Genomic DNA, 27,252 nt, shown 5'->3' on the forward strand with positions numbered 1-27,252 from the left:
GTTTTTATGGACGCATCACACAGTGCTACTGAATCTAATATGCATGGATTTTCTGTGCTCTTTAAGCTTCATTTAGAAAGTTAATTAATCATTGCCAGATTTCAATGCAAACACATCCCAGCTCCTTTTATAAGCCAGAGTAAAGAACACAAGAGCTATTTAAGTATTTTTCAGGGTAATTTTTCTTTACAGATCCTTAAAAAAGAATATTCGATCATAGTGCTCATGGACAGACGAATGTCCTCTCCAGGAATAAAAAAGGCCAACCATCTTTCCCCTAATGGAGGTATATGCTTTTTAGGAATGAAGATTTTTTTTTTTTTTTTTTTAAAACAAGAATGGAGTCCTCCAACTAAACATTGTCCTTAGAATCCTAGGAACATTTCTGAAACTCGTAGTTCGGAAGTACAGCCAAAGCCAAGTTATAATACAACCAAGAAAACTGGTCTGATTATAATTAGAGTGGTGGTGGCAGGGGAGGTTGCTCACTTGCTAAAGGCTTTATTTATGTGAATTTTTAAATCAATTGTACTAAGGAAGAAACTTCCTGGGACCTAATCAACGTGGGGCTTGAGACCTATTTGACATCAAAGCAGTTGTTTCTTTCAGAGATGTTCACCAACTTTATTCAGAAGATTTGGCTTTTTGGGGTTTTTTTAACAGCAGTTTCTACATTATGAAAGTTACTATAAAGATCGTGATTCAAATTTCATGATCCTCCTTGAAGATCTGGTTGATCCTAGAGCTGGAGCAGGGGAAACACCTGATGAGTTAGAACATCTTGAGAAACTTTGCAGGGTGGTGGGGGGGTAGGAGTATATTCAAAGGGCAGAGGAGGGACCTGAAAGAGCTCCCAATGGCCAAAGTTGGAATAACCTGAACAACAAAATAACAATAGCCCTGGATTACAAGACAAAGAATAAAATGATGATCTAGGAGTCCATACTGATAGAAGTAACTGCATAAATAAATACACCGAGGGACAGGCACTGAGGGGGGCACTTGACGGGATGAGCACTGGGTGTTATTCTGTATGTTGGCAAATTGAACACCAATAAAAAATAAATTTATCATTAAAAAAATAATCAATCAATCACTGGAAATGTTAAAAAATAAATAAATACAATGAGGAAAGGTGACAAATCTTCCTTACAAAAGTGTTCAATGAATGTAGGAGGAATGAGACAAATAGAAAATCACTAATAAATCAGTAATATATAATGTGGGATAAGATCAATGGGAGCTAAAATTTCTGTGAAAATGTTGTAAGCAGAAATAGGATATTGGCATAGTCTCAAAATAGCTCCCCCCAAATATATGGTAATTACAAAGGGAAACAAGTTTATAGCAAAGAATCTCAGCAGACATCACCCTGGTGATGTGGTCAAGGAGAACACAGGTAAATACCACTGTTAAGACACACTAATGTCATGTGTCCCCTGACATGAAGCACTGAGAAGGGAATGGCACCTGTTCACTGGTGCCCTGATCCACAGTGTATAACGTCCATCTAATCAGGAGAAAATGCCAGACAAACCCAAGTCAAGGGACATTCTACAAAACAACTGACCAGTACTCTTCCAAAATGTTAAGGTCATGAAAGACAAGGAAAGATTTAGGAGACATGATAGCAAAATGCAATGTGCAATTCTGGCTTTAATCCTACAAAAGAGTACAGGCATTAGTGATAAAAATTGCTAAACTGTGCAAGTGATTTGTATTTTTGTCAGTATGGTGCTATGGTTAATGTCCTTGTTTTGACAAATGGCCTGTGGTTACATAAGATACTGACAAAAGCTCGGTGAAGGGTATATGGAAATTCCTCAGGCCTCTTCTGTAAGTCTAAAATCATCTGAGAATGGTAGGAAAGGGGCGCCTGGGTGGCTCAGGCGGTTAAGCGGCGGCCGACTCTTGATTGTGGCTCAGGTCCTATTCTCAGGGTGGTGAGACTGAGCCTCATGTCAAGCTCTGGGCTCAGCGGGGAGTCAGCTTGGGGTTCTCCCCCTCCCAGGGCCCCCTCCCTGCGCATGCATGCACTTGTTTTCAGTTCTTTGGGAGTATGACCATATGCTGGGCCATAATTATTCCATCTTCAGCTTTTTGAGGAACTGCAGGTTGTTTTCTGAAATAGCTGCACAATTCTACGTTCTTGCCGTAAGCTGAACGAGGATACTAACTTTCCCACACCCTCACTGGCACTGGTGACCTTCTGCCTTTTGAGGACAGTCATCTTTGTGGTATAAACCCCACTGTGGCTGAAATTTTGCACTTCCTGACATTGAACATCTTCTGATGTGCTTACCGGTCACCTGTAAGTCTGCTTTGGAGAAATACCCATTCAGATCCCTTGCCCATTTTCTTTTCTAATGTAGTAAAAACTTCATTGCTCTCTTGCATCACAGTTCAATGGGGAATCCAACTGACTTTCAGTAAGATGACTCGGGGGTCCCTGCACTGCCATACTGAGGGACCCTAGAGTCTCACCCTAGACTTCCTGTGTCCAGCTAGTATATGGTGAGAGAGGTGCAGAAGATGGCCAGGAGGGGGGTGGTGACATCACTTCCACCTGTATCCACTGGCTAGAGCTAGTCAGGTCCCCCATGCCACCAGATGCAAGCACGGCGGAAAATAGTGCTTAGCTGTGTGATCATGGAGAGGAGATGGGACTGGGGAGCATCCCAATCAGTGCCCCAACCAAGGCCTAGTGGGATGTCTGGTACTCAGAAGAAGTGGCTGCCTGACTAGAAAATGCCAACGTGGGCAGCCCCAGTGGCTCAGCGGTTTAGCGCTGCCATCAGCCCAGGGCCTGATCCTGGAGACCCGGGATCAAGTCCCACGTCGGGCCCCCTGCACGGACCTGCTTCTCCCTCTGCCTGTGTCTCTGCCTCTCTCTCTATCATGAATAAATGAATTTAAAAAAATCTTAAAAAAAAAAAAAAAGCAAAGAAAAGAAAATGCCAATGTGAACCACTCCTTTGCTCCTGATGGTATCCCTCTGGTTTGGTTCATCTTAGGGGCTCTGGGACACACTCAACCCTGGTATATTCGGAAAGCAGGCTGAAAAGTGAGGCCTCCTCTTTAGGCCAAATAACTACTGAGGTGTCCCTAGGCAGACTGAAGACGCTTCCTGATGCCACTGCTCAACTGTGGTCAGTTCACGGTGGCTCCCGTCATCTCTCCCCCTCCATCTGATGCTGTCACACGTGTCCTGCTGGAAGTTGTCCCTGTCCCCCGCCAAGGGCATGGAGACATCTCCACAACAACCCCCGCACTGCCCTCTGCCCAAAGTCCCTTGTCAGATATAAGATTTGCAAATATTTTCTTCTATCCTTTGGGCTGTCTTTTCACCTTCTTGATGGTGGTCTTTGAAGTCCAAGAGTTTTAAACTGTGATGAAGTCCAATTTGTCTGCTCTTCTTTTATAGCCTAAAATTTACTCCTATATTTTCTTCTAAGGATTTCACAGTCTTCGCTCTTACATTTAAGAGCTGTGGTCCAATCTGAGTTAATTTTTGTGTATGGTGTCAGCACCTGTTACATGCCAGACACTGTGCTGGACACAAGAAACCCAAAGGTAATGATGAGCTGTTTTCACCTCTATGCTCTTATTCAGGAAGCATGGAGGCTGGAGGCTGGACTGTTTTCCTGCCTCAGTCTCTCCTTTCAAAATACTACCTAACACTGCAACTCCTTCCCATGAAAACTGGCACAATTCCTTCCCTACTTTCCCCAAATTGTTCTCTCCCTCTTTTGACAATTCATGAGTTTGGTTACAGCCTTCTTAGAAAATGTGTCATATGGAATAGTAATATGGTTGTGCACTTGTTTTAACTAGCTTCTACAAATCCTCGTGTATAGTTGCTAGGCCTTCTTTACTTTTACCCCTCCCACCATGCTACAGTAATTCCCAAAGAGAAGTTTTAGCAACATCCTGATTAAGGTCACCATCACTGGAATAAATACCCAAACGTCATTCCTTCAAAAGTAATATCTAAAAGGAACAGTTTTAACAATGGCAAATTGCACCACTTCCAACTCCTTGGATACAGCAGCACATGCCAGATAATCATTCCCATGTTCTCTCAATGTTAAATTCTCTACCCTAGTCTTTATATCCCACAGGAAATCTGTGAGCGATGGTCTCATCCAGAATCAACACTATGAAATACAAAAAGTATTATGTAGTTAGTATGTATGTATATTTATGACTGTGTGTGTGAAATGAAGCATTTTAACACTAGCTCCATAAAGGCACAAATGTACAAAACAAACAGCTGAAGATATTTTTCAAGATTACTGATCCATCAACTATTTCAGTCAAATGAATTTGAGATTTGAGTTACAGAGTAAACACTAACAAGGAATCTTAAAGATACAACAACCTAAAATACACTGGGGAAAAATGGAAAAATCCCTGAACTTAAGCTTTCTTGTTGTTGTTGTTGTTTTAAGATTTTATTTATTCATGAAAGAGAGAGAGAGAGAGAGGCAGAGACACAGGCAGAGGGAGAAACAGGCTCCATGTGGGGAGCCCGACGTGGGACTCGATCCCAGGTCTCCAGGATTACATCCTGGGCTGAAGGCGGTGCTAAACCGCTGAGCCACCTGGGCTGCCCCTAAGCTTTCTTGTTATGTGTAATCAGTTTAGAATGCCTCATAACACAATTCTGAAGAAACGAAATGTGTAAAAGCAAATATAAACAAGAACCAAAGACTGGTTTAGGGGCACCTGAGTGGCTCTGTCGGTTAAGCATTGGACTCTTGATTCCTGATCATGATCAGGTCATGATCTCAGGGTCGTGGGATTGAGCCCTGTGCCAGGCTCTGTGCTCAGCAGAGTCTGCTTGGGATTCTCTCTCTCCCTCTCCCTTTGCCCCTCACTCCTGTTCACTGGCAGGTGTGCACACTCTCTGTCTCTCTCCAAAATAAATAAATAAATCTTAAGAGTTATTGGTGCAAAAGGTAAGTCAAATGACTTACTCCAGGGTTAGCAATATTTTAGGGTTCCATCCGGAATGATAATGATAAGCAATCAAGACTTGATCAAAACAAATTTCAAATACATGTCTTTTGCTCTTTAGGAAGTTAGAATGTGAGACAGCAAATTATTAGATCAAATAGAAGTCAAACAACCTGTTTTATGTGTACTGAACTAAGAAAAATATTACAACTACCCTTTGAATAGCAAAGGGGCAATTTTAACATTTCATTTTTTAAAATAATCTCTACACCCACCATGGGGCTCAAATTTCTGACCCCAAGATCAACAGGTACGTGCTTCACTGACTGAGCCAGCCAGGTGCTCCAGGAAGAAGGCAACTCTGACATAAATATCATGTACATAAAATATAAAATTTAGCTTAAAAATTACACATGTCCACTACATGTCAAATGTCATACAGATATAATTTAGATCTGAGACTCCTCTGCAATTCTGGATACCTGCAACCTCATATAGATGTACTGAGATGGAGCTTCATCCTCATCAATTATTGGTTAATATTTAGCCTACTTTTTTCAGCCTAAGATCCAGAAACTCATGCCTTCAAAGTGCACTCAATCCTGCTGGGAGAGAGGAGTATCACAAATGAAACAGCATCTATTACTTGTTCTTTCTGTGTGTGTGCACGTGTATGTGTTAACAGATCATATATTCCAAAGGTTCTAAAATATTTTGATCTCAAGCCCCTTTTATAGTCTTAAAAATCTCTGATGCTCTCAAGAAACTATTTTTATGTGGATTATATGTATTGGTATTTATAACAAATTAAAACTAAGAACAATTTAAAACACAAGAATCCACAATAACACATTCCGTGAGCTGTCAGAGCAATAAAAAGATCACCCATCATGTAGCCTCTGGACAGCTCTACTGCACAGTCACGGGAAAAGGAAAGTAAAGATGAGAACTCTGAGAACCACTGGAATGTGTGTGCATGTCTGTGTGCATTTCCACATGCACACACATGTTAGGAGCATTACACTTGCTAATCATTCAATGATAAACTCTAAGCTGCTATTTTTACTTCAGCTGATTTTTCTGATTCTGTCTCCTTTAATCTTTTTGGCTGGGTCTTTTTGGCTTAGATCCTTAAAATTACTGTTTAAAATCAGATACAGGGTCAGTCCTACAGAAAGGTTCTCATGTTTGTTGATGATCACAGGACAATGTAATTTGGTTCCTACGGTTCCACCTAGAATAAAAGTTAGACTCTTCTCATCCTAAGCAGTTGCTAAAATGACTGTCAGGAGTTACAGAAGTAAAGCTTATATGACACCGCAGCAATATTTATAACTTAAAAACCACAGTTATAGTTCAAAAAGCAACTCTAAGTCACTTGTTATTTTCTGTTTCACTTTACATATTCAGGTCTGTTGTACATGATCAAAGTGGTTTTAGAGGCTTATTCTTATTTTTAAAAAATGTTGAAAGATTCTCTTTAACAATTCTCTCCTGTCCCCTTAGTCACTGAATTAACTTTTAGGATGCCCTAATGATAGCAAAGCACAACCACGTGGCCAGCTGAACTTCATGTGCCTTCCTAGACATCTCCACTGCCATGTGTGGAGGCTGCAAACAAGAGGCTATTACTCTCTGTACTCAGCATTCTCTCTTCCCAAAGAGGACTCGAGTGCAATTTTTGTTTTTGTTTTATTTCCCCTTCAGCAGCCAGGGCGGTCTCATTATTTAGAACTTGGTGGAAGGCTTCAGGTTTCCCTGAGCTGTTCTGACAAATGTGGTTGTACTAAAGTATTGACACTAATGTTCTTCTGACTTGCTATTTGATTTCTAGGTTGTTATTCAACTGACTTGTGAATTATACACCATAATGAGAATAAATGTTTTCTTAATCAACTCAGAAACCTCTAGGCAGGCTGAAAGTACTCTATGTATTACAGTGAGAAGAACAATACATTCCTGTTTTTAAGCACTTACTCAAACTCATTCAATCCTGGTGTGAAAAGATAACCACGGCTCGGATAGAAGTGAGCTCTTATGCTCTCAGGGACCTAGTGCTGCACTGAGACCCTTTCCTTTTCCATCTTTTACAAACATGTGGTCTACACAAGGAGTCCAGGACACAGAATTTCATGTGGCTGTTGGCAGAGACATTTAAATAACATTTCTAGGGAAGGTGAAAGGAGAAACATTTTATTTTCCCACTTAATGACCAATTTAAAAGAGAATGACAGTGAGAACATGGTTTCAAATATGCAAATCACTCGTAGTGTTTTGCACAATGGGAATGACAAGTGAAAACACTCAGTTGCTATGAAAGAAGAACACACCACACCACAGGGCTGACTCACCTTGCAGGAGTGAGTGGCAGGAGGGATCCCTTACTGTCACTACTACTGAAGGGGGCAACCCACCCTCCTCAATGAACTCTGAGGAAAGGCGGTAAAATCCAATTTCATAAACCCATCTGGAGTGTGTTGTGATTGTAAAGTCTCATGCACACAGATGTTAAAATAAGGACTGTGGATAACAGATTCTAAATGGAATTTTCTCTGTATTTCTATGGAGCAGATAATTTAAGAAATTCATTTTTACTTAGTGACAATTGTATGCAAGAACAAGGCAGCGACTCTAAAAATTGTCAGGTTTGATAGAACTGATATGTCTGTTAGGAGTTCAACCTGTCCTTTCATTATATAATCACTTTCATAACTGGCAAATACCCCTAAATATGATCCACTTTTTCAAAGACATAGTTATTTTCTGGTCTCTGATTACAGGAGAATGCTGCTAGCACAACCTTAACACTAAATACACTCAACATATTTTTATGGAAGAAATGACACAGGAGTGCTGCATAAGCAAATGGTAACTGTATAAAAATAATGAAACATTTATAGAGGAATTGAATTCAAGTTTTTTTGTTTTTGTTTTTGTTTTTTAGAGAGGAAGGGGAGGCAGTGCAGAGGGAGAGAGAATCTTAAGCAGGTTCCAGCCCCAGTGTGGAGCCTGATGCAGGGCTTGATCTCACGACCCTGAGATCATGACCTGAGCCGAAATCAAGAATCAGATGCTTAACTGACTGAGTCCCCAGGGCGCCCTTGAACTCAAGTTCTTAACAAATGCAGTCCCTATTGCCACTCAGATGCCCCAACTGAAGTTCCAAGCAGTGATTACCAAGAAATATTTTTCTTATAACAAGTCATTGCTCAGATAGAAGTGGCTATTATGCTATTTTTTCTTAAAAGTTGAGAATATTCAATGAGCAAGAAAATCATAAAAGATGTATGGGGGGGGTAAACACATGCATACACAAAATAAATAAAAGAGAAGGAAACCAGCACAAGCCAGGTTGCCGCTGCACACGTTGCTATCTGTGTTTATCAGCGACTGCTATCTGGACCGGGGGCTGTTCCCACAGTCCCATATCAGCAGAGCCATTTAGAAATGAAACAAACCACAGGAAACACAACAACTCTTCAGCTGTCTGGTATGCATCACCACTTCAAACTCAGAACTTAAAAACTGTCTCCTGAAGTTTCTAAATATCAACCCACGGAGTTGTTATCCTTACTAGAACCCGATGCAGTGCTGCTATGGGCTGCGACAAGATAATCTTTAGCATCCTCATCTAAGCCATGCTCTAGAACACAAGGCAGGTCACAGACAATGGCCTGGCCCTAAGGAAAGTCCTGATGCAGTCTCCTTCCTGTTGTTATATAACAACCCATCTCCGTGCCACTCCTGCTCTCCTCTGCTCTTGCTCGCTGAGGTTAGGTGGGAACAAGCTCTTTATCTCTGGAGTGGATGAAACCAAGGAAACACACGAGTGCCGTCCTCCACTGCCCACGGCTCCCAAGACCAGAGCAGTGCACTGTGCTGAGTGGGGCCAGTTAGATTTCCTGCCCCAGGAATGGAGGATGAAGGCGTCAAGACTCTGGTCTGGTGGCTAAAGACACAATACTCACAGGCCATGTCACAGGGTGGGAGAGAGGAAGGCTGGAGTGGCCACTTGAGGTCCAAGCCAACAACAAATGGGGACATCCAGCCAAGAGAGGGAACTGAAGAGTAAAACTGAAGCAAAAGGAAGCAGAGCCTAGAAACGAAATAGCCTCGGAGACACAAGATATTCTTGAACCCAAAGGCTTTTCAACGTCAGGTTCTGGTTCTCTGTGAAATCTGGGTATACCTCCAGGGCCCCTTGAGCTCAGCGAGAAACTTCTGCTGATTCTAAGACCGCTCCTTTTGCCTCCGTGTAATTAGTTTGAGCGAATTTCTTACCCAACACACCAAGAGTCCTAATTATTAACAGTATCACTGGCTCAGGGTTGACTTTCTTTGACCAGTTGTTAATAATAATCGTTTAAAAGTTCTCCCCTTGCTTTGGGATAGCATTCCGTTATCTGCATAAAAGAGTCACCAAGATCATAATCAGATCTTGAAAACCCAGATTGGTACTTACAAACCTAACAATGAAAGGAAAACTTTTGACTGATAAAGTAAGGTGACTACTTACGTAATCTGGAAGAGGAACGTCATTGGAACTCAGCGAACCTCGCAAGGACTGTGTGGCTTGTTCCAGAACTTTGTTGTGTTTTTTAGACAGCAAGGAAAACAAACTGAAAAAACAAAACAAAACAAAACAAAGAAAGAAAGAACTAAGTGTCTCCTTTTCTAGGTTTTATTAGTATTATAGAGTTTGGCAGAATGTCAATTATTCTAAAATATACGTGTAACGATTTTTTTTTCTTCATGCCTGTGTTAACAGCAGGATTAATACTATCAATAGGACAACAAATGAAGTGAGGACAATGTTCAAATTATAAGGATTCTAAAAAATTTTTTTAAAAAGTTTGACAGCTTAAAATTCTATTTCAAGCATAGAAGAACTTTCCACAAGCATGGAAAGAACAGTGGACAGAGATTCAGACAGCCTGGGATATGTACGGACTTCACAAGTAACCCAGAGTGCCATCTGTTACTAGTCACTTGGACTTGTATCTCAATTTCCTCATCTTCCAAATAAGCGTGTTGGATTAGATTATTTCTCTAGTATAATACAACCACTTTTTCTCATAGCTTTATCTTCTTACTTCTCAAAAAGAATGACTTTAAATATATTTAAGATTTCCATTTCTGGCTGTGATGGATTAACGAGTACCAAATATTGCCTTCCTGCGATTAACATCTTAAAAACTGGACAAAACATATGAAATGATTTTTCCCAGATGGTGTACAACACCTGCAGGATAGGAATGGGATCCCTAGAAGAAGGGGGTATCTGCCTAGAGAAACATTCCAGACTGCAATGCAGAACCCCGGGACCCAAGCGATACACAGCACTGCCATACCGAGCTGAAAATACAGAGGGGTCAGGGCTTGGGGCTGCATGACAGGTGGAATATGGTGGCAGGTTCTTCAACTGGAGAGAAATGCAAGAGGGAGGTTGAGAAACCTGCCCAAGGGTCTTCTCCATTTGAGGTTCAGTTTTGTCTTTCCTCCTAAGGTTAAATGTACACCTCACACTTCCTGCTCATGCCCACTGCAATGATGCACAGGTAGCTAATACGTACCAGTGGTTTAGCGTCTGGGATTCCAGAAACATTAAATGTGGCAATGTGTACCACCAAATACTGTATGTATACATCCCCCCCTTTTTAAATTTTACTTATTTACTCAAGATAGACATAGAGAGAGAGAGAGACAGAGAGAGACAGAGACAGGCAGAGGGAGAAGCAGGCTCCATGCAGGGAGCCTGACGTGGGACTCGATCCCGGGACTCCAGGATAACGCCTTGGGCCAAAGGCAGGCGCTAAACCGCTGAGCCACTGAGGGATCCCCTACATCTCCCCTTTTTATTCCACCAAATATGTACTGTTCCGTACTTCACACTTTTTTTTCGCTGAACAGTATGTTCCTCAATCCATTCGAAAAATGTTGAGTGCCAGTAACTTGATATCTAAGCACATGGATATACCATACTTTATTTATATTTAGTCCATTATTAATCATTGCAACGTTTCCAGTTTTATTTTTTCATAAATAGTACTGCAATGAACAAACACCCCTGTATATAATTTTTAGCATACTGAGATGAGACTATGTGCAGGATACATTCCTTGAAGTAGAATTGCTGAGTATAAGAATAATGGAATGTCACTGTGAGCTGCATTAGCAGTGCATGATTCAAATATACAAATTATTTGGTAAGCGATGAAAATAAAAAGAAAAAAAATTTGTTGGGGTAGTATAAAAAGTGTATTCACATGGAAATGCCTAAAAAGAAAAATTAGTAAGATGCTTTTAAGTTGTTAAAAGAATTTCAGGAATGACGGGAACTGCAGGAGTTTTCTGCGACCGAAGTCAGTTCTAGCACAGGCATGGCAGGACTCAGAGGCATGACCTGGTGCTCAAACAGAAAGGGAAAGCACTCGCTATGCCTGGAGAAGTGAGCTTCCTGGGGGATCCGTCAGAAGGGGGCAAGTGAAGACAGACAATGCCCTTTGTCGAGTTTACCCAGTAGCTGTTCCCCAGGGTTCTGCCCGTGTCCCCAGAGTACCTTCAGGGGACAACAGAGCTCATCTATGGTAACTTCCATCAGAACCGAAGAGAGGGACACCTGCACCCCAATGTTTATAGCAGCAATGGCCACGATAGCCAAACTGTGGAAGGAGCCTCGGTGTCCAACGAAAGATGAATGGATAAAGAAGATGTGGTCTATGTATACAATGGAATATTCCTCAGCCATTAGAAATGACAAATACCTACCATTTGCTTCAACGTGGATGGAACTGGAGGGTATTATGCTGAGTGAAGTAAGTCAGTCGGAGAAGGACAAACATTATATGTTCTCATTCATTTGGGGAATATAAATAATAGTGAAAGGGAATATAAGGGAAGGGAGAAGAAATGTGTGGGAAATATCAGAAAGGGAGACAGAACATAAAGACTCCTAACTCTGGGAAACGAACTAGGGGTGGTAGAAGGGGAGGAGGGCGGGGGGTGGGAGTGAATGGGTGACGGGCACTGGGGATTATTCTGTTCCGTATGTTAGTAAATTGAACATCAATAAAAAATAAATTAAAAAAAAAAAAAGAAAGGCAAAAAAAAAAAAAAAGAACCGAAGAGAATGACGACGCAAGTTGTAGGAATCAAAGCAGAAAGGATCTGAAATTGTTTCCTTCAGAGAAGAAAAGCTAGTTCTGTTTATTTTCAGAGAAAATACAAGCAATCCACTTTCCTTGTTAGAAGACAACAAAATGAGGAAGTGAGCTTCGATTCACAGGTAAGCGCTTTCAGTGTGGCATCACGGAAAGTCTGACTTGCGAGGGCACAGAATGTTGAAGTGGGTCCACGTCCGCCTCCAGAAGCTGTGGCGACTGCGCCCAGCTGTTCCTAGGAAAGCTGCTGTGACATCAGCTGATGCACTTCCAGTTTTCTAGCACGAATGACAAACAGCATTCTCATGGTCTTCACGATTGTCCTCCTCCTACAATGTAATAGGCTTTTCCCTCAGGTCTTATAGCTACAGAGCTTTCAACTTTAACATTCTAATTCTGGCTCGCATTTAACATTTTTAAGGCAAAATGACCTACACGTACACGAGATATGGCTTGTAAACTGCCGAGAAAAGTCACTTCTGGTGAAAGCTCTGTGATCAAAGTTCTCACTCCCTTGCTCAATGCAAGGCAGTGTAAATGGTAGAGACATGTGACGTGTGCATGTAAAAGGGTAATCCTGAGTGAAATTGGCTTTCAAGTGTACCATTCGTTCAGGATATGGCTGCCAGAGTGCTTGTTTTTAAAATCAGAAAAAGACTAGAGTTTTCTTTTTATAGAAGAATATCCACTACAAATTGGTTTACCAGTGAAAAACTGAAAACAATCAAAACACTGATGAATCACTGGTAAATAAACTGTGGGATAGTTCCATAACAAAAGACTATGTAGCAACTTCAAGTGATCTAACCCTGCCTGCGACAATACGGATATACCTCCAAAACAATGCTGTTTTACCAGCAAGGATTCTTTTCTTTTTTAATTTTATTATTATTATTATTTTTTACCAGCAAGGATTCTTGTAGAAGAATGTGACCAAGGAAATAGTATTTACATAGTGTATTAAAAATGCAAACATGGTATTACCTGTCTTCTACAGATAAAACACATGAAATAATGAAACATGGAAATGACAAATACTACATTTAAGATAGCCATTAGTCTCTAAGAAGGGAAGGAAAGGGATCAGAGAGGAAAAAAAGAAGGGATTTGGTTTTCTCTCTCTGAATCTCTCTTGTTCTGTCTCTGTATGTGTATATATATATGTAAAATGTTTTCATTATGCTGGATACATACATAAGGAATTGCTATATTCCTCTATCTCTCTGATGTACGCTTGAAATATTATATATATATTAAAAACTGCAATAAAAAGCACATACTACCCTGGAGAAAACAGAGCCCCTTGTCAACAGCCAGCATTACAAAAAAGCAAGCAGCATGCGGACAGACTCTGTATGGTCGGTCCAACATGAAATATGCTCAGAAAACCAACAGCTGCTGGGAATGGCCGCTGAGTTCAGGATGCACAGTCAGTGCTGGAGACAAGACCAGAATGGAGACAATGTGAGGACAGACTGTGAAGGACCCTTCCAGCACATCGAAATCCTGGACTTGACTCAACACGGAGAAGCTAATGGAATATCAGTCCTACAAAACGATGAGAAACATGTTCCCTGCTGCCAAGGAGCTCAAATCTAAGGTGATAAGAAAGAAAAAGCAGGGATCCCTGGGTGGCGCAGCGGTTTGGCGCCTGCCTTTGGCCCAGGGCGCGATCCTGGAGACCCGGGATCGAATCCCACGTCGGGCTCCCGGTGCATGGAGCCTGCTTCTCCCTCTGCCTGTGTCTCTGCCTCTCTCTCTCTCTGTGACTATCATGAATAAATAAATAAAATCTTTAAAAAAAAAAAAAAAAAGAAAGAAAAAGCACCTGCAATTCTGAAACTGGAGGATGCCATGGGAGAACACAGAGGAAGGCTAGGCAGGTGTCAGAGGAAATCTATCCCGTGGCTTTGAAGGTTAGTGGTTGCTAGTGGGGACAAGTACGGGGGTGGGGGGGGGTAGGGAGGATAAAGAACTCAGACGGGGAAATGGTGGCTGTACCAAGAGGTGGAGAGACCCACAGGAAGTAGTAGCAAGGCATGGGATGAGGGTGGCGAGGGAGGAGGCTCAGCACCACAAGGATGGGCCTACTAACAGCACTGTGCTACGAGGTTTGCATTTCATCTCGTCAAGTCACCAAGGCAGGTAGTAAGTCAAATATTTACTAAGAACCGACAATGTGCCGGGCAACTTGCAAACCCAGAGTGTGCAAGTTGCCCAGGGAGACGGTGACAAGCAAAAGCCAAAGTCCTGTGCTCCTAGAGGGTGCGGCTGGGTTAGGGAGGATGAACTACGTAGAAGGAGCAGTGGGGAGGGCACAGGGACTGGGATGAGGCTGCACCTGACCACAGGAGCAGAAAGTCTTTGCTGGAGGGGATGCCAAAGCTGAATCTGAAGGAACAATTAGGAGGGAGCCCAGCAAATGAGGGAAAGGTAAAGGTCACCTGGGCAGAGAAAACAGCACAAGGGAAGGCACAGTCACCTGAGCACCATTGGTGTAGGCGACAGGGTGGCGCACACATTCATCAGTGTGAAGGTTGGGCTGGTAGTGGGGACAGTTCATGAAGCATCTCTCATGCCTCCTTTAGACCTTGGACTTCATCCTGAAAGCCAGAGGGGTTTTTAAGATTTATTTGAGAGTGAGCATGGTGGGAGGAGCAGAGGAAGAGCCTCTCCAGCTGAGTCCCTGCTGAGTACAGAGCCCATGAGACCTTAACTGAGCCCCCTGGGGGCCCCTGGAAAGCTGGAGGTGTCTTATGACAGCAGGGCTACAACAGGAGACACAAAAGCAAAGCTGCCATGTTTGGTGTCCGAGTGGGGAGTATGGGACAAGGGATGAACAGGAAGTGATTATCCCTTGTTCGTGTGTGTCCTCGATCTCTCTGCAGCACGCTCTCATACTGCGGTGGCCATCCAGGCCCCACCACGGGACCCCAGGGCTCTAGGAAGCAAAGTGTGAAAGGTACAACAAGCCCGAGCAGGGGGGCACAAGTACTACTGCATTTGTTTTAGAAAGATTCCTCCAACCCTAGAAGTAAAGATGGACCCAGGCTGACAGGAGAACAAGTGTAGAGGCAGAAAGTTCCTTTAGGGAACTTCACTGCTCAAAATAAGAGGGGAGGAGGTAGCCATGTGAAGACAGCAGGAGCCACCAGGAAGGCAAAGAGACAACAGAGAGGGACGAATCCAAGGTTCCCAACTTGGGACACAGTGGCTGGCTGAGAATTTGACTCAACGTCCTAGGAATGAGAAGGTGTGAGGGGAGGGGAAGGCCTGGGGCGCCCACAGTGTGCCCGGAGAGGCTACCCAGCCGCACACAGGCTCGCCGCTCAGCAATCAGCACGCCAGGCCTTCGTTCTCATCACCCACCCTGTGCTGTTTTTTAGGGAGGATGGAATCAGGGCAGTGGGTTAAGTACTTCTTTTGAGGCACACGGCTACCAACAGTGGGGTCAGCAGGCAAATGCAGGCAGGCAAGCTCCGGAATCGATGTTCTTGATGATTCTGCCATGAAACCCAGAGACGTGTGGGAACATCCAGATGCCAATGGTCAGGACCATGTTGGCGGGCAGGTGAGGACTACGAAGGCAGTGCTCAGGAGACAGGAGAACCCTTAGGGTCTCGGCGTCAGCGGCTACCACGCAAGGACAGGCAGTCACCCAAAGGTAACGTGTCCAGTAAGGAAAGTCAAGGTCGGAATTCTGGGAAACACCAAGACTAAGAAGGGGAAATGGCAAAGGGTCCTTAGAGGAACAGATGTGGAACAACAAAAGAGAAGGACATTCTGGAAGCCAAGAGAATAAACTCAAGGGGAGAGTGCTCTTCACTGTCATAAAGGTGAAGAAGGATGAGAGAAAAAAAGAAAGAATGAAAGTCACTGGATTTGGCCCAAGTAAAGAAAACAATGGTGACCTTATGAAAAATCCTTCCTGGAGGTAAGGAAGGGGGAGTGAGCCCCAGTGGTAGAGAGAGGCCAGATGTGGGGAGTGGGTAGCGCAGACAGTGGACCCTGACGGGGGGCGGGGGGCCCTCCCAGGAGGTGGCAGGCCGGCCCCTCGCAACCCGCAGTCCCCTGGCCTCCTGCCCTTCCCTCCTCACAGCAGCCATGGGGGTGGGGGATGTTGACCATGACGACGACGACGAGGAGTCCCCAACTCCACAGGAAGATGGCAGTGGGCGAGGAAACTGAGGCCAGAGCTGGCAGCCCCACCCCCGAGGTTAAAGTTACTCACTGTAGTGGCGACAGGCTCCTGACAAATCCTGACGAGCTGTCAGAATTACAAAACGTCACTGAAGTCACTAGGAGCAGAGCGGCTCCACGGAGCTCCTGCCTCCTCCCCCGCAGCAGCCCCTCTGGCCCTCAGGGCCTCCTCTCTTCCCCCTGCCCCCTGCCGCGCTAAGGCCTGCGCCCACTGCGCCTCCGCTCACACCTCAACATGGGCTCACACGGCCAGTTTCCTCGTTTTTTTAAATCAGTTTTGTTGAGGAACCATCAGCACAGACTCAGATGAACCAAACTGAAGCATATGACCCGAGAGGTCGGAAAACCCGAAACCTTCCTGGGACTCAGCACCACAACCCTGGAGCTCTCGGTGACCACAGGGCGCGGCCTGCTACCCCCCCCCCCACCTGCTTTCTACCTTTGCTAGATTTCAGGGACAGGGGATCATGCCTCCCGCACCCTCTGGGTCAGGTCTCCATCACCTAGTGCTTCATCCACGCTCTTCTTCATGGCTGAGCTTTCTGCCACATGAGCAAAGTGCAATGTGTTCATCTGTGGATCAGCTGACGCATCCTTGGGCTGTTTCCCCTTCTGAGCCATTAGGAATAAACCTGCTGTAAGCATTCTTACAAAGGTTTCTTTGTGAAAATACAAATTCTCTTGAATTTGAAAATTCTCTTGAATAAATACCTAGACGTGGAATTGCTCAATTGTACACAAGAAATGGTGGGCTTGTCCTATGTTCCCGCTGGTAAGTGCTATGCCAGTCCTTTTGGTTGTCAGCCCTTCCCCTAGGCGTGAACATAACTTGTGTTCCCCTAATGAATTTCCATGTCCCTAGTTTTGTTCTGCGAAGTGCGTATTCAGATCTTTTGCACATTTAAAACAATGGGCTGTTTTCCTTCTCCCTCCTTAGTAAGACTTCTTTAGATACAAGCACTTTATCAGGTATTTTTTGGTAAATATTCTCTCCCAGGAGGGGAGGGGTATTTTTTCATTTTCTTAACTGCCTTTTGAAGAGCAAAATTGAAGAATCTGATGAAGTCCAGTTCATCAAAATTTAAAGAAAGGTTTGTGTTTTTTGCCTTCTAAGAAACTTTTGCCTAACCTAAGATCACAAAAATGTTTGTGATTCGGTGGATAGGGCTTATAGTTTTAACCCCCCTATTTAAGGTCCGTGCTCCACTCAGATGCATGTAGGTGTGAAGTAACAGTCAAGGTTTATGTTCTTGGGTTGGTTTTGTGCATTATGAATATTTAACTGTTCTGGTGCATTAGTTGATAAGACAGTTTCTTCCCCCTTAAATCACCCTGACAGGCCTGTCAAAAATTTCATTGACCATAAATGCATGGGTCTATTTCTGGACTCCATTCCATTCCATTGGTCTATAAACCTACTGCGCTGCTCTGATTGCGTTAGCTATAATTGACAGTTCATCTCGAAATGAGGTAGTGTTGAGTCCTCCTTGAATTTTCTTTGTCAAAATTCTTTTGGGTATTCTGGGTCCTTTGTACAGCCACATAAATTTTAGAATCAACTTGTCGGTTTCTACCAAAAAGATTGGTGGGATTTTAATTAGGATTGTGTTAAATGAATAGATAAAATTTCAGGATCTTAACAATACTGTCTGATCCATGAATATGAGATCATCTGGCTTATTTAAAAATCTTTAATTTCTTTTTAAAAAACTGAAAAGTTTTATTACTGAAGTACAGTTGACATACAGCATTCAATATCAATTTCAGGTGCATAACATAGTGATTTTAAAATTACTTTCAGCAATGTTTCAGTTTGGCATGTATTTTAGTTATCCTTATTCTAGGTTTATTTTATATTTTTCTGCTACCATAAACAGTACAGCTTTTAAATTTCAACTTATGGGGATGCCTGGGTGGCTCAGCAGTTGAGCATCTACTTTCGGCTCAAGGTGTGATCCCAGGATTTTGGGATTGTGTCCTGCATCAGGTTCCCCGCAGGAAGCCTGCTTCTTCTTCTGCCTGTGTCTCTCATGAATAAATAAATAAATCTTTAAAAATAGTAAATTTCAATTTCTGATTGTCACATGAATATTAAAATACAATTATTGTTAAATACTGACCTTTGTATCCTGTGACCTTGCTAAGCTCATCTCTTCCCATTTTTTTGAAGATTAGGAATCTTTAAACCAAGTTTTAAATAAATATTTAAGCCAGTTTTAAGTTCTTTTCCAATCTGAATTATAAAATTTCTTTTTCTTGACTCACTGCACTGCCTAGGACCGTTAGTACAATGTTGAATAAATGTGAAAATGAATATCCTTGCCATTTTCTTGATCCTAGGAAAGAATACATTCAATATTTTACTATTAAGTAGCTATATTTAGTTATAAATTATCCATAGATGCCCTTTATCAGTTTGAGGAAGTCCTCTCTATACCCTATTAACTGATTTTTTTAAAAAAATCATGAATAGGTGTTGAATTTTGTCAAACGCTTTTTCTGTACTTGCTCAGATGATCATATGGCTTTAAGTCTATTAAATATAGTCGATTGTACTGATAGATCACGGAATGCTGAGGCAACCTCACATTCCTAGGATGGATCCCACTGGTTATCCTTTTATATGCTGAGGAGAAATAGTAAGAATGACGGCAGCTATCACTTACTGAGAACATATTCTGCACCAAGCACCTTACTAATCTTTTATAATTGTTAACTAAATTAACATACAACATGCTTAAGTGGGTACTACCACTTTCATTATATTATATAAAGAAAACTAAGGCATTAGAGGAGTAAATGAATTTGCCAAGTATTATACTTCACATAAGTGGAAGAGATAAAATTTATACCCTGGTAATCTGACTTTCAATTCTGCACTCAAAACCACCTTATTCTCTCTCATCAGGAGATCTGTTTTACTGATTATGGTGACTTTTTTTTTCTTTTTTTCCTGTCCTTCAGATTCACTTCCATTCCCCTCTTTTCGGAACAGAAAAGAAAGAAGTGACTGAAAGAAGTGACTTCATGACACAAGGCTGAGTCAATTATAATACCCCTTCCCTGGATCACAATGGATATATGCTCTCAGTTGGGCCAGATGGAAACTTCCCCTGGACACAAGATTTTTCTACTTAGGAACAGTGACAAAGACTGCTTTTCTTCTGGGTTAGAAGACTGTAGAGATGTTAAACTAGAGGTGTCTATGGTCATGATTTAGCTTCATGAAGAAAACCCACACACAAGAAGAGACATTGAACCTATGCTGAAATGGTGAAAGAGAAAGACACAGATATCAATAAGCTGGAAAATATTCCGGAGCTGCTGACTCCCCAGTTCAAGTTTCTGGAACCTTGTCTTTGGAACCCTAACATCTGCATTTCTTTTGTGAGCTACTCTCCTCTAAGCATCCCTTAGGATAAGCCTCCTTTTTTTTTTTTTTAAACATATGCTAGGGCCTGGTATGGCTCACTCCTTCATCTCGAAGTCTCGTTCAAATGTCATCTCTTCTTTGAGGACTACCACAACCACTCTAGTTAAAATTGCAACCCAACCTTGGCACACCCTATTTTCTTTCCATTACTTTATTTTTTCCCCAGACTACTTTACCATTTTCTGAAATACTATATGCTTTTCTTATGTTTTTATTGTTTCTATCCACTGGAAAAAAAGTAGGCAAAAATAGAGCTTACAGACCAAATCTGGCCCACCATCTGTTTTTGCAAATAAAGTTTTTTTGTTTTTTGTTTTTGCAAATAAAGTTTTATTGGAACACAGCTACATCCATTCATTCATATATGGCCTATGGCTGCTTTTATGATACAATGGCAAAGCTGAGTAGTTGTGACAGAGATCATCTGGCAGCCAAAGCCTAAAATATTTACTATCTAGTCCTTTCAAGAAAGTTTCCTAACTCCTGCACCAGTATGGAAGCACCATGATGGGAGGAATGTTCAAATATGTTCTTATAATCCTAGCGCCTAGAACAATGCCTGGTGCACAGCAGGTATCCAAAACTGGTTCACTGAATAAAAACACAAAGTAAAAACTCCCTGAAAAGAAAGTACTTTTGTTAAATTTAAAATGTCAAAGTTTATCTGGTTTCTGACTCTTTGGACAAATACCTGACTTTTTATAGCCAGGGCAGTATCTTTTTTCATTATTTTACCACACTAGAAAAACAAATATTCTCTCTCATTTACTTAGAAATACAATGGACTCACACTTCTAGTTTTTCCTGAGAGTAATCCTCCAATATTTTTCCTGTGTATACAAAACTCGTTGATGGCAAAGCTGACAGGGGCTGCTGCCAGACCGGATTTGGGATATAAGAAAAGAGTCAAGGATATCATCAAAGTTTTTACCCTAAGCAAATGGAATGATGAGCACATCATTTACAGAGACAGGAAAAACTTCACAGGGGACAGGTTCCAAGGAGATCATCAGAGGTTCCCTCTTGGATATGCTAGGTGTGTGATGCCTATTTGTCATCCAAGTGAAGAGTTTCAGGTGGACATTCTGGCTTCAGGAAAGCAATTCTGGTTAAAGATATGCATTTGGAAACGGAAACATGTATCTGGAATTTAAAGCCATTGCAATGGATGAGAAAATGGAGTATTTAGTACGAAAAGAAAAAAAGAGAGACCAAGAAAGGCTCAGCCCTGAGCCAGAAGTGAAGTAAGATTAGATGCTACGTGTAGATACTCTGGAACCCTAGCACAGTTCAGGTAAATACCAGTACCAGGTATTAGAAAGTAGGGCACAGATGAGGCCAGAGACATGAAGAGAGACTGAAAATCTATATGAAAAAAGTCAGGCTTTCTGCTCCCCTCCCCTCCCCCACTCAGCCCAGCGAGTTCTTTCTTTATATTGGCAGAAGAACGAAAGTGTTCACTCTCGGAAGGATAAAGCAGAAAGTGGACTGTGAGATGCAAGACACAACTAAGGATGAGTGTGCTGCCCTGAAAGCGGGCAAATAAGTAAGAGTCTAGAGGCTGAATGCTGACACCTCTGCCTTCAGCTCCCACGATCGGCTCAGAGAATGCTGTCAGCCAAGTCTGTATTCAAGGGAATTACTGAGGACTGCTCTCAGGAGAAACTGAGAAGTGCAAGAAAAAGTATCTGAAGATACTGATACTGGGGGGACGCGGGTTCTCCTCAAGAAACTCAGTCCAGGTGGACCAGTCTTCAGGAAGCCACCAGTCAACAAAGTCCAACCCAAGCACACAGAACTTCCAGTTTTTCAATGTCCCACTTTTAAATATGAACTCTGTCAAAGATCACCAGAGAGAGCCACTAAAATGACAAGCAAAAAAGAAAAAAGGAACCCAAATACAATAGAGATATGCAGGGAGAAGCTGAAAGCTCCCAAAATGTTACCACTACTAAGCTAAGGATGGGAATTAAATGTTGGCTGTGAAACAAGAAGGCAGTGGTATAAAAAGGAATATCAGACAACAACAAAGAAAGTGCAAATACGATAGCAGAAAGGAAAACTTCAGTAAAAGAGCAGGAAAATAAATGTGAAGAACTTTCCCAGAAAGTGGGACAGAAAAGACAGAGAGAGCAAACAACAGAAAAACGGCCAAGAGATGGTCCAGAGTGTAAAAGAGAATGTTTTAAGAGAACAAAGAAAATAGAAGGGGGAAAAAGTGGACATTATTAAAGAATTATTTCAAGGAAAAATTCTCAAAACTGGAAAACATGCATTTCCTGGAAGAGCCCACCAAGAATCCAGAAAATAGGTAAAAACAATTCCTCCACATAATAGCATATGATAGGAATTTTAAAACACTGCAAACAAAAGAAGGTCCTAGAAACCAAGAGAGAGAAAAAGAGGTAGGGCCATATACAAACTGTCAAGAATTACTATGGCATCAGACATCTCAACAGCTACAAAACAATGAGCAATGCCTTCCAAACACAGAGTCAAAATGACTCAAAATGTAGAATTCTGACAAATTTTGATTCGAAAGGTTAAAATAAAGATATTCTCAAACTGTCTAAGAAAGTAAATATCATGTTATAGTATATGAACCATCAGTGAACAGTATCTCATTAGAGATCAGTGGGGACTGATTTAACCTAAAAGTGCATCTGTACTGGAAGAATGGGGGGATAAGGCCCAGGCCCGTGTGTGTGTGTGTGTGTGTGTGTGTGTGTGTGTGTGTGTGTGTCCCCAGCTGCAGAGGAGTCTAAGGTGATGACTACTACTTTTGAAATCATAAAATGTTTTTCTTTTTCATTCCACTTCTCTGCTTCTCATGAAGAATCTTTCTATCTATTCAGAGAAAGTCGAGCAGGTTAATGATTGCCAACAAGAGTCAGGTAGCCTCTGTTGATGACAGATTAGATGGGAGGTGCGGGAGGAAGGAACATATCCTGGATGGCTCTAATAAACACAAACACGAGGGAAATCTAAAGATCTAAATAGCTTTGGTAAAATAAAAACTCATCAGAGTCTATGAAGATTGTTACTCATGAAATATGTCCCCTTGTACTTGTAGAATATGATAGAAATAGCAACTGCCTCTCATCCAAATCACATATTATTTGTTTTAATATGCTGCTTCATGCTCTTCAATTGCTGTATACCTATACGTGTGTTTTATAATACATATAACATAGCATTATGTGTACTGTGAGCATGGGGTTTTCTCCCCAAATACTAAGTTCACTTAAGCCTTGATTGTAGATATTTTTTACAGTGCTGCATACAACAGGGTCTAAAAATATGCTTGCTGCTAATGATTTGTCTTTCTTCTTTTTCTCTTCTGCCTTTCTTATTCCAGTAAAAGAAACTGCAGACATCAGTATTCCTACCTTACAAAACTGGAAACATGAGATCTTTATTTTTAGTAAAAAAAAAAAAAAAAAAAAGAAAGAAAAAGAAAGAAATCTTATTTTTAAGGATCTAAAATTAAAATGAAGGAGATGGATAACTACATAATTATCTTCACTAAGAACACTGACATTTATACAAAGAAGCAAGGTCGGAGGAGAATAAACTGCCCATTCACATTTAATTAATTGACTTAATAACCATAAGTGTTTCTTTACATATATAATAAATAGCTTAAAATGCATTTCCATCCAGTACAAGTGCTACAATGACATTGATTTCATGGCACGTAAGGCAGAGTACAAAATAGGAAATGTCAGCACCAATAAATAGCTTTCTGACTATGGAGTAAGGCTTGTGAAAATGCAAATGTTTAGTGGGCTCAGCAGTATGGATAGCAATGCACAGAAACGTGTGTCCATCCTCACACTTGGTCAGCTAGAATCTATTTTGCTCCATATTTTAACACTCTGAGAAAATTCAGTAACTCATCTTCTTGAAAAACTCTGAAGGTAAAAGCAAAAGACACAAGGATATGCATTTATAAAACCTAGCGAGGACGGTTCCCACCAATTCAGAGTTGTTGCCCAAAAAAAACCACACATCTCAGCGAGAATTTGAAATTATGTTTATGATGTCTGGCATGATTTTCACTGTACAAGTGCACAACCAAAAATTACATGTAGAACCAAAAATAACTAGTCATGCAACAGAGCCAGGTAATCGACTAAACGATGGATCTTGTTAAAAAAAATTCTGAAACTTGGGAATTGAATTTCCACTGGTTAGGTGACAAAATAAGAAGTCATTAAAGGAAAACTGAAAGGTAACTAACAACTTTAAAAATGATGTTACAAGATTTATTACAAGTAAAAATATTTTGAAAGTAACGAATAGAATACATGATCTGTCAATACACAATCTGGTACCTACATTATGAAAAATATGAGTGAAATAAGAGATCCCATGTTTAGGTTGAAGAAAATTTTATTTTGCACAAATGTGTTCATGCAGATTTGTGTGTTTTTAGCCCTAAAGTCATTCAGTGGAAAAATGTCTAGTAAGTGGACATAATGGAAAAGGTTTGTTTTCCTAAGTAGATATTTTCCAATTTTGACTAAACTTGGTCAGAAATGCTATTTAATAAGAATGACCTAATTAAAGATTTTGTAATTTGATTTATCTCAAAGGAAAAACTTTATCCCTAATTTTAACTTACTTTTATACATCTCTCATGGATATTATGCTTAGAAATGATATTCTTATATAAACTCAGGTACAATGAAAGACCCAAAGTATGTTCCAATTAGTAGGCAATTCAAAAGATACCAAACTTATTAGAGGTTTTATGGTATTTTCAAGTGTATTAACGTAACAAACAGAAACAGATTTCCTGACTGGAAAGAACTTAGTTGTCTTTCTCGGTTACTCCTTCTCAGTCCCTAGAGAAAATTGTGCGCCAAACAGATAGCAAACCCATACTCTTAAAAAAACAAAAAAACAAAAACCCACAACTTCTGTAGCACGATGTCACTAATTTACGGCAACAAGTAGGACTGAAATAATATTGAATGACAAAATTCATCTGGAAAGTGGGATTATCCCCCAGTGAACACCAGGGGAGCCAGGACAGACAGTTTAGAAGTTACTATCACAGGTTGGAAGGCACTTCCTAAGTAAGTATAAAGAAATTTCCTCTCAGAGGAAGCCTACCAAATAAACTATGTTTACTGTATGTACGACTTTACAAAGACAGTCACAGGAAACATGACACTAATCACTGTATTTAGAAAATACTGCATAACATCTACTTTTCTATCATAACACAATTTATCAGGAAGATATTTTCCAGGTAGCTGGATCCTTAATGTGAGGATCCCAACTAGGACTCCACGATTTCTTTTGCTTAGCTCTTAATCTTAATTCAGCAAGTATAATTAGTCTTTGGGAGGGCTATAGGAACAGGAAGTCTTAATTGGAATTATAGGTCTTTACTAGTAAATGCCTTTTTTCAACTTCTGCCAAACTCATTACTATTAAAAATCTTTGGATTTATGAAAAGTATCTTTTTATTTCAACTTCCTTTCAACCTTAGAGTACTTAATGACTAATTTATACTTGACCTATATGCTTTGATAGCTTCCCTTCCCTTTCCCTTGAATATTTATCCCATTTCTTCTCTGAACATAATTTCAAGGGCACAGATGTTCATTCCTGTTCCTTCAATTTTTTTGCAAAGCCTACTGTATACATAAAGGGGGTTAGTTACCCTCCTTCTCCGTGTTCTTTTTAAACAAATATATACAGATCAACCAAATTCTTAAAAAATATGGCTGATTATTGGTGGAAAAAAATATACTTTTAAGTTCAAGTTTAGAAATACTTTTCAGAAAAACCAAGAAACCAAATATATTATTTATAGCAACTGCATAGGAAACCCACCTCTACCATGACTCATTCTCAAATATAGGAGCAGCCCCCACCCTGCCCCTAAAGGCATAAACCCAAACCACAAATACAGAGAGAAAGATTCCATGTATGAATCAGTGCCCAATGGAAAACTATGAACTTTAACTCAAAGTCTTATTAATCGGACTTAACACAATTCTCAACCAGGTAAGTTATTATTAGCTTCCTCAGCTAAAACTTCTAAATAAAAAAAAAAAATAATAATAATACAAAGAAAAAGGAAAAAATTAAGAGTAGTGTAACCAAAGACATGGAAGAGTTCTGATGTTAAAGGAAGAGCAGACTCAGAGTTCTACTGCCGTTTAGCACAATGGTCCATGTTTATAGTGACTACTTTGCAGTATCAAGAAGACTCAAATGTACACAAGGTCTTGCACTTAAAAACTCCAGAAAGACTGCAACTGCAAGATCTCTTATCTAAAATACCTTTAAACCATTTTAAGGTAGTGCTTTCATGAAACATACTTTTGTTATCTTGAGTATGTAGAACTCCTAATTCCCAAGCATGCTAGATAAATGGGGTATCACTTAAATTGGACTTTTAAGCCTGTAATATTTGAAGGCACAGTCCCTTTTAGTTTTGGGTTAAGTTCAAACATCAGAGTTATTAGAGTATCAATCAGAGTATTTCTGTTATAAAGTTATAATGTCTTTCAGTTAAAATATATTTAACAATACAGGACATAAACCATCAGTGATCCTTACAAATTATTATTAAATGTTCTTTCAGAACATAGCTCTTTCTTACAACTACTAATTACAGAGGTAGAATTCTATATGTACTTGTAAAAATATCACCATTTCAAGACAAAATTAGAGCTCAAAGGGAGTTGAGCAGAACCTGATAAGAAATACCAGGTTTTAAGGACCGTGGTTAATATTTAATCGTATAACTGCCCCCCCCACCCCAATCAATTTTCCTAAGACCCGGACATAAATTCATGCTCTGTGCTCCCCCTGCTGGTTCTAAAGCTAGAGTTAATCCCATTCTCCAGAGATTTCCCATGACAACACTGATGGCACCAGTAGGTTATATTTGGGATCTCAAAGATGTAAGCCTGCTCCTTCCTTTGAGTAGGGAGGAGAAACCACTTAACCAAAGGGCACGCAGGGTGTTGAGAAACACACTGTTGACTTTTCATCCGATGCTCCTTCTATCCCACGATGACCTCGATGTCTTCACGTACGAGACTGTTACTGAACTACACTTTGCTGTGAGTTACCTAAAATGGGCTACCTCTGAGCTGTACCCAGGCTTTTCACCACAGCGTTAATGAAGATTCGGTACGGACACACTAGGCAAAAAGAGCTCCCGCGATTCTAGTTTTTCCTCGTTTTTCTCGGTCAGCGCCCAGTTAAGGTAACTCACCATAAAGGTTCCTAACACATTGAATATTTAAATTTCTCCAGTATGCTTCTACCATTTGCTTCAATAAGTCACATGGCACAACATATGCCTTAGAATACATGGGCACCATACTATAGGTCTTCATGTTAGGAAAAACCACCAAGTCATTCTGCTGATGATGGGGAGGGACAGCAACTGTCTATTGAGTGCCTATTACGGTCCAAGGACAGGGTTGGGCCTTTATAGAAATTTTTCCATAGGCAATCTGTAAGGAA

General features: G+C 41.0%; 1 protein-coding gene across 4 annotated transcripts in view; it reads right to left on the minus strand.

The window, feature by feature from the left end:
* DYM (dymeclin) overlaps nucleotides 1–27,252 on the minus strand; it is a 342,875-nt gene that overhangs the window by 90,282 nt on the left and 225,341 nt on the right. For all 4 annotated transcript variants that reach the window (XM_072828553.1, XM_072828551.1, XM_072828554.1 and 1 more), the window contains one exon: nucleotides 9,476–9,578. In XM_072828553.1, the coding sequence (XP_072684654.1) occupies nucleotides 9,476–9,578 (103 nt within the window). The remainder of the gene's footprint in view (nucleotides 1–9,475; nucleotides 9,579–27,252) is intronic.

This window comes from Canis lupus, chromosome 6, assembly GCF_048164855.1.
Source record: "Canis lupus baileyi chromosome 6, mCanLup2.hap1, whole genome shotgun sequence".
NCBI classification, from domain to species: domain Eukaryota; kingdom Metazoa; phylum Chordata; class Mammalia; order Carnivora; family Canidae; genus Canis; species Canis lupus.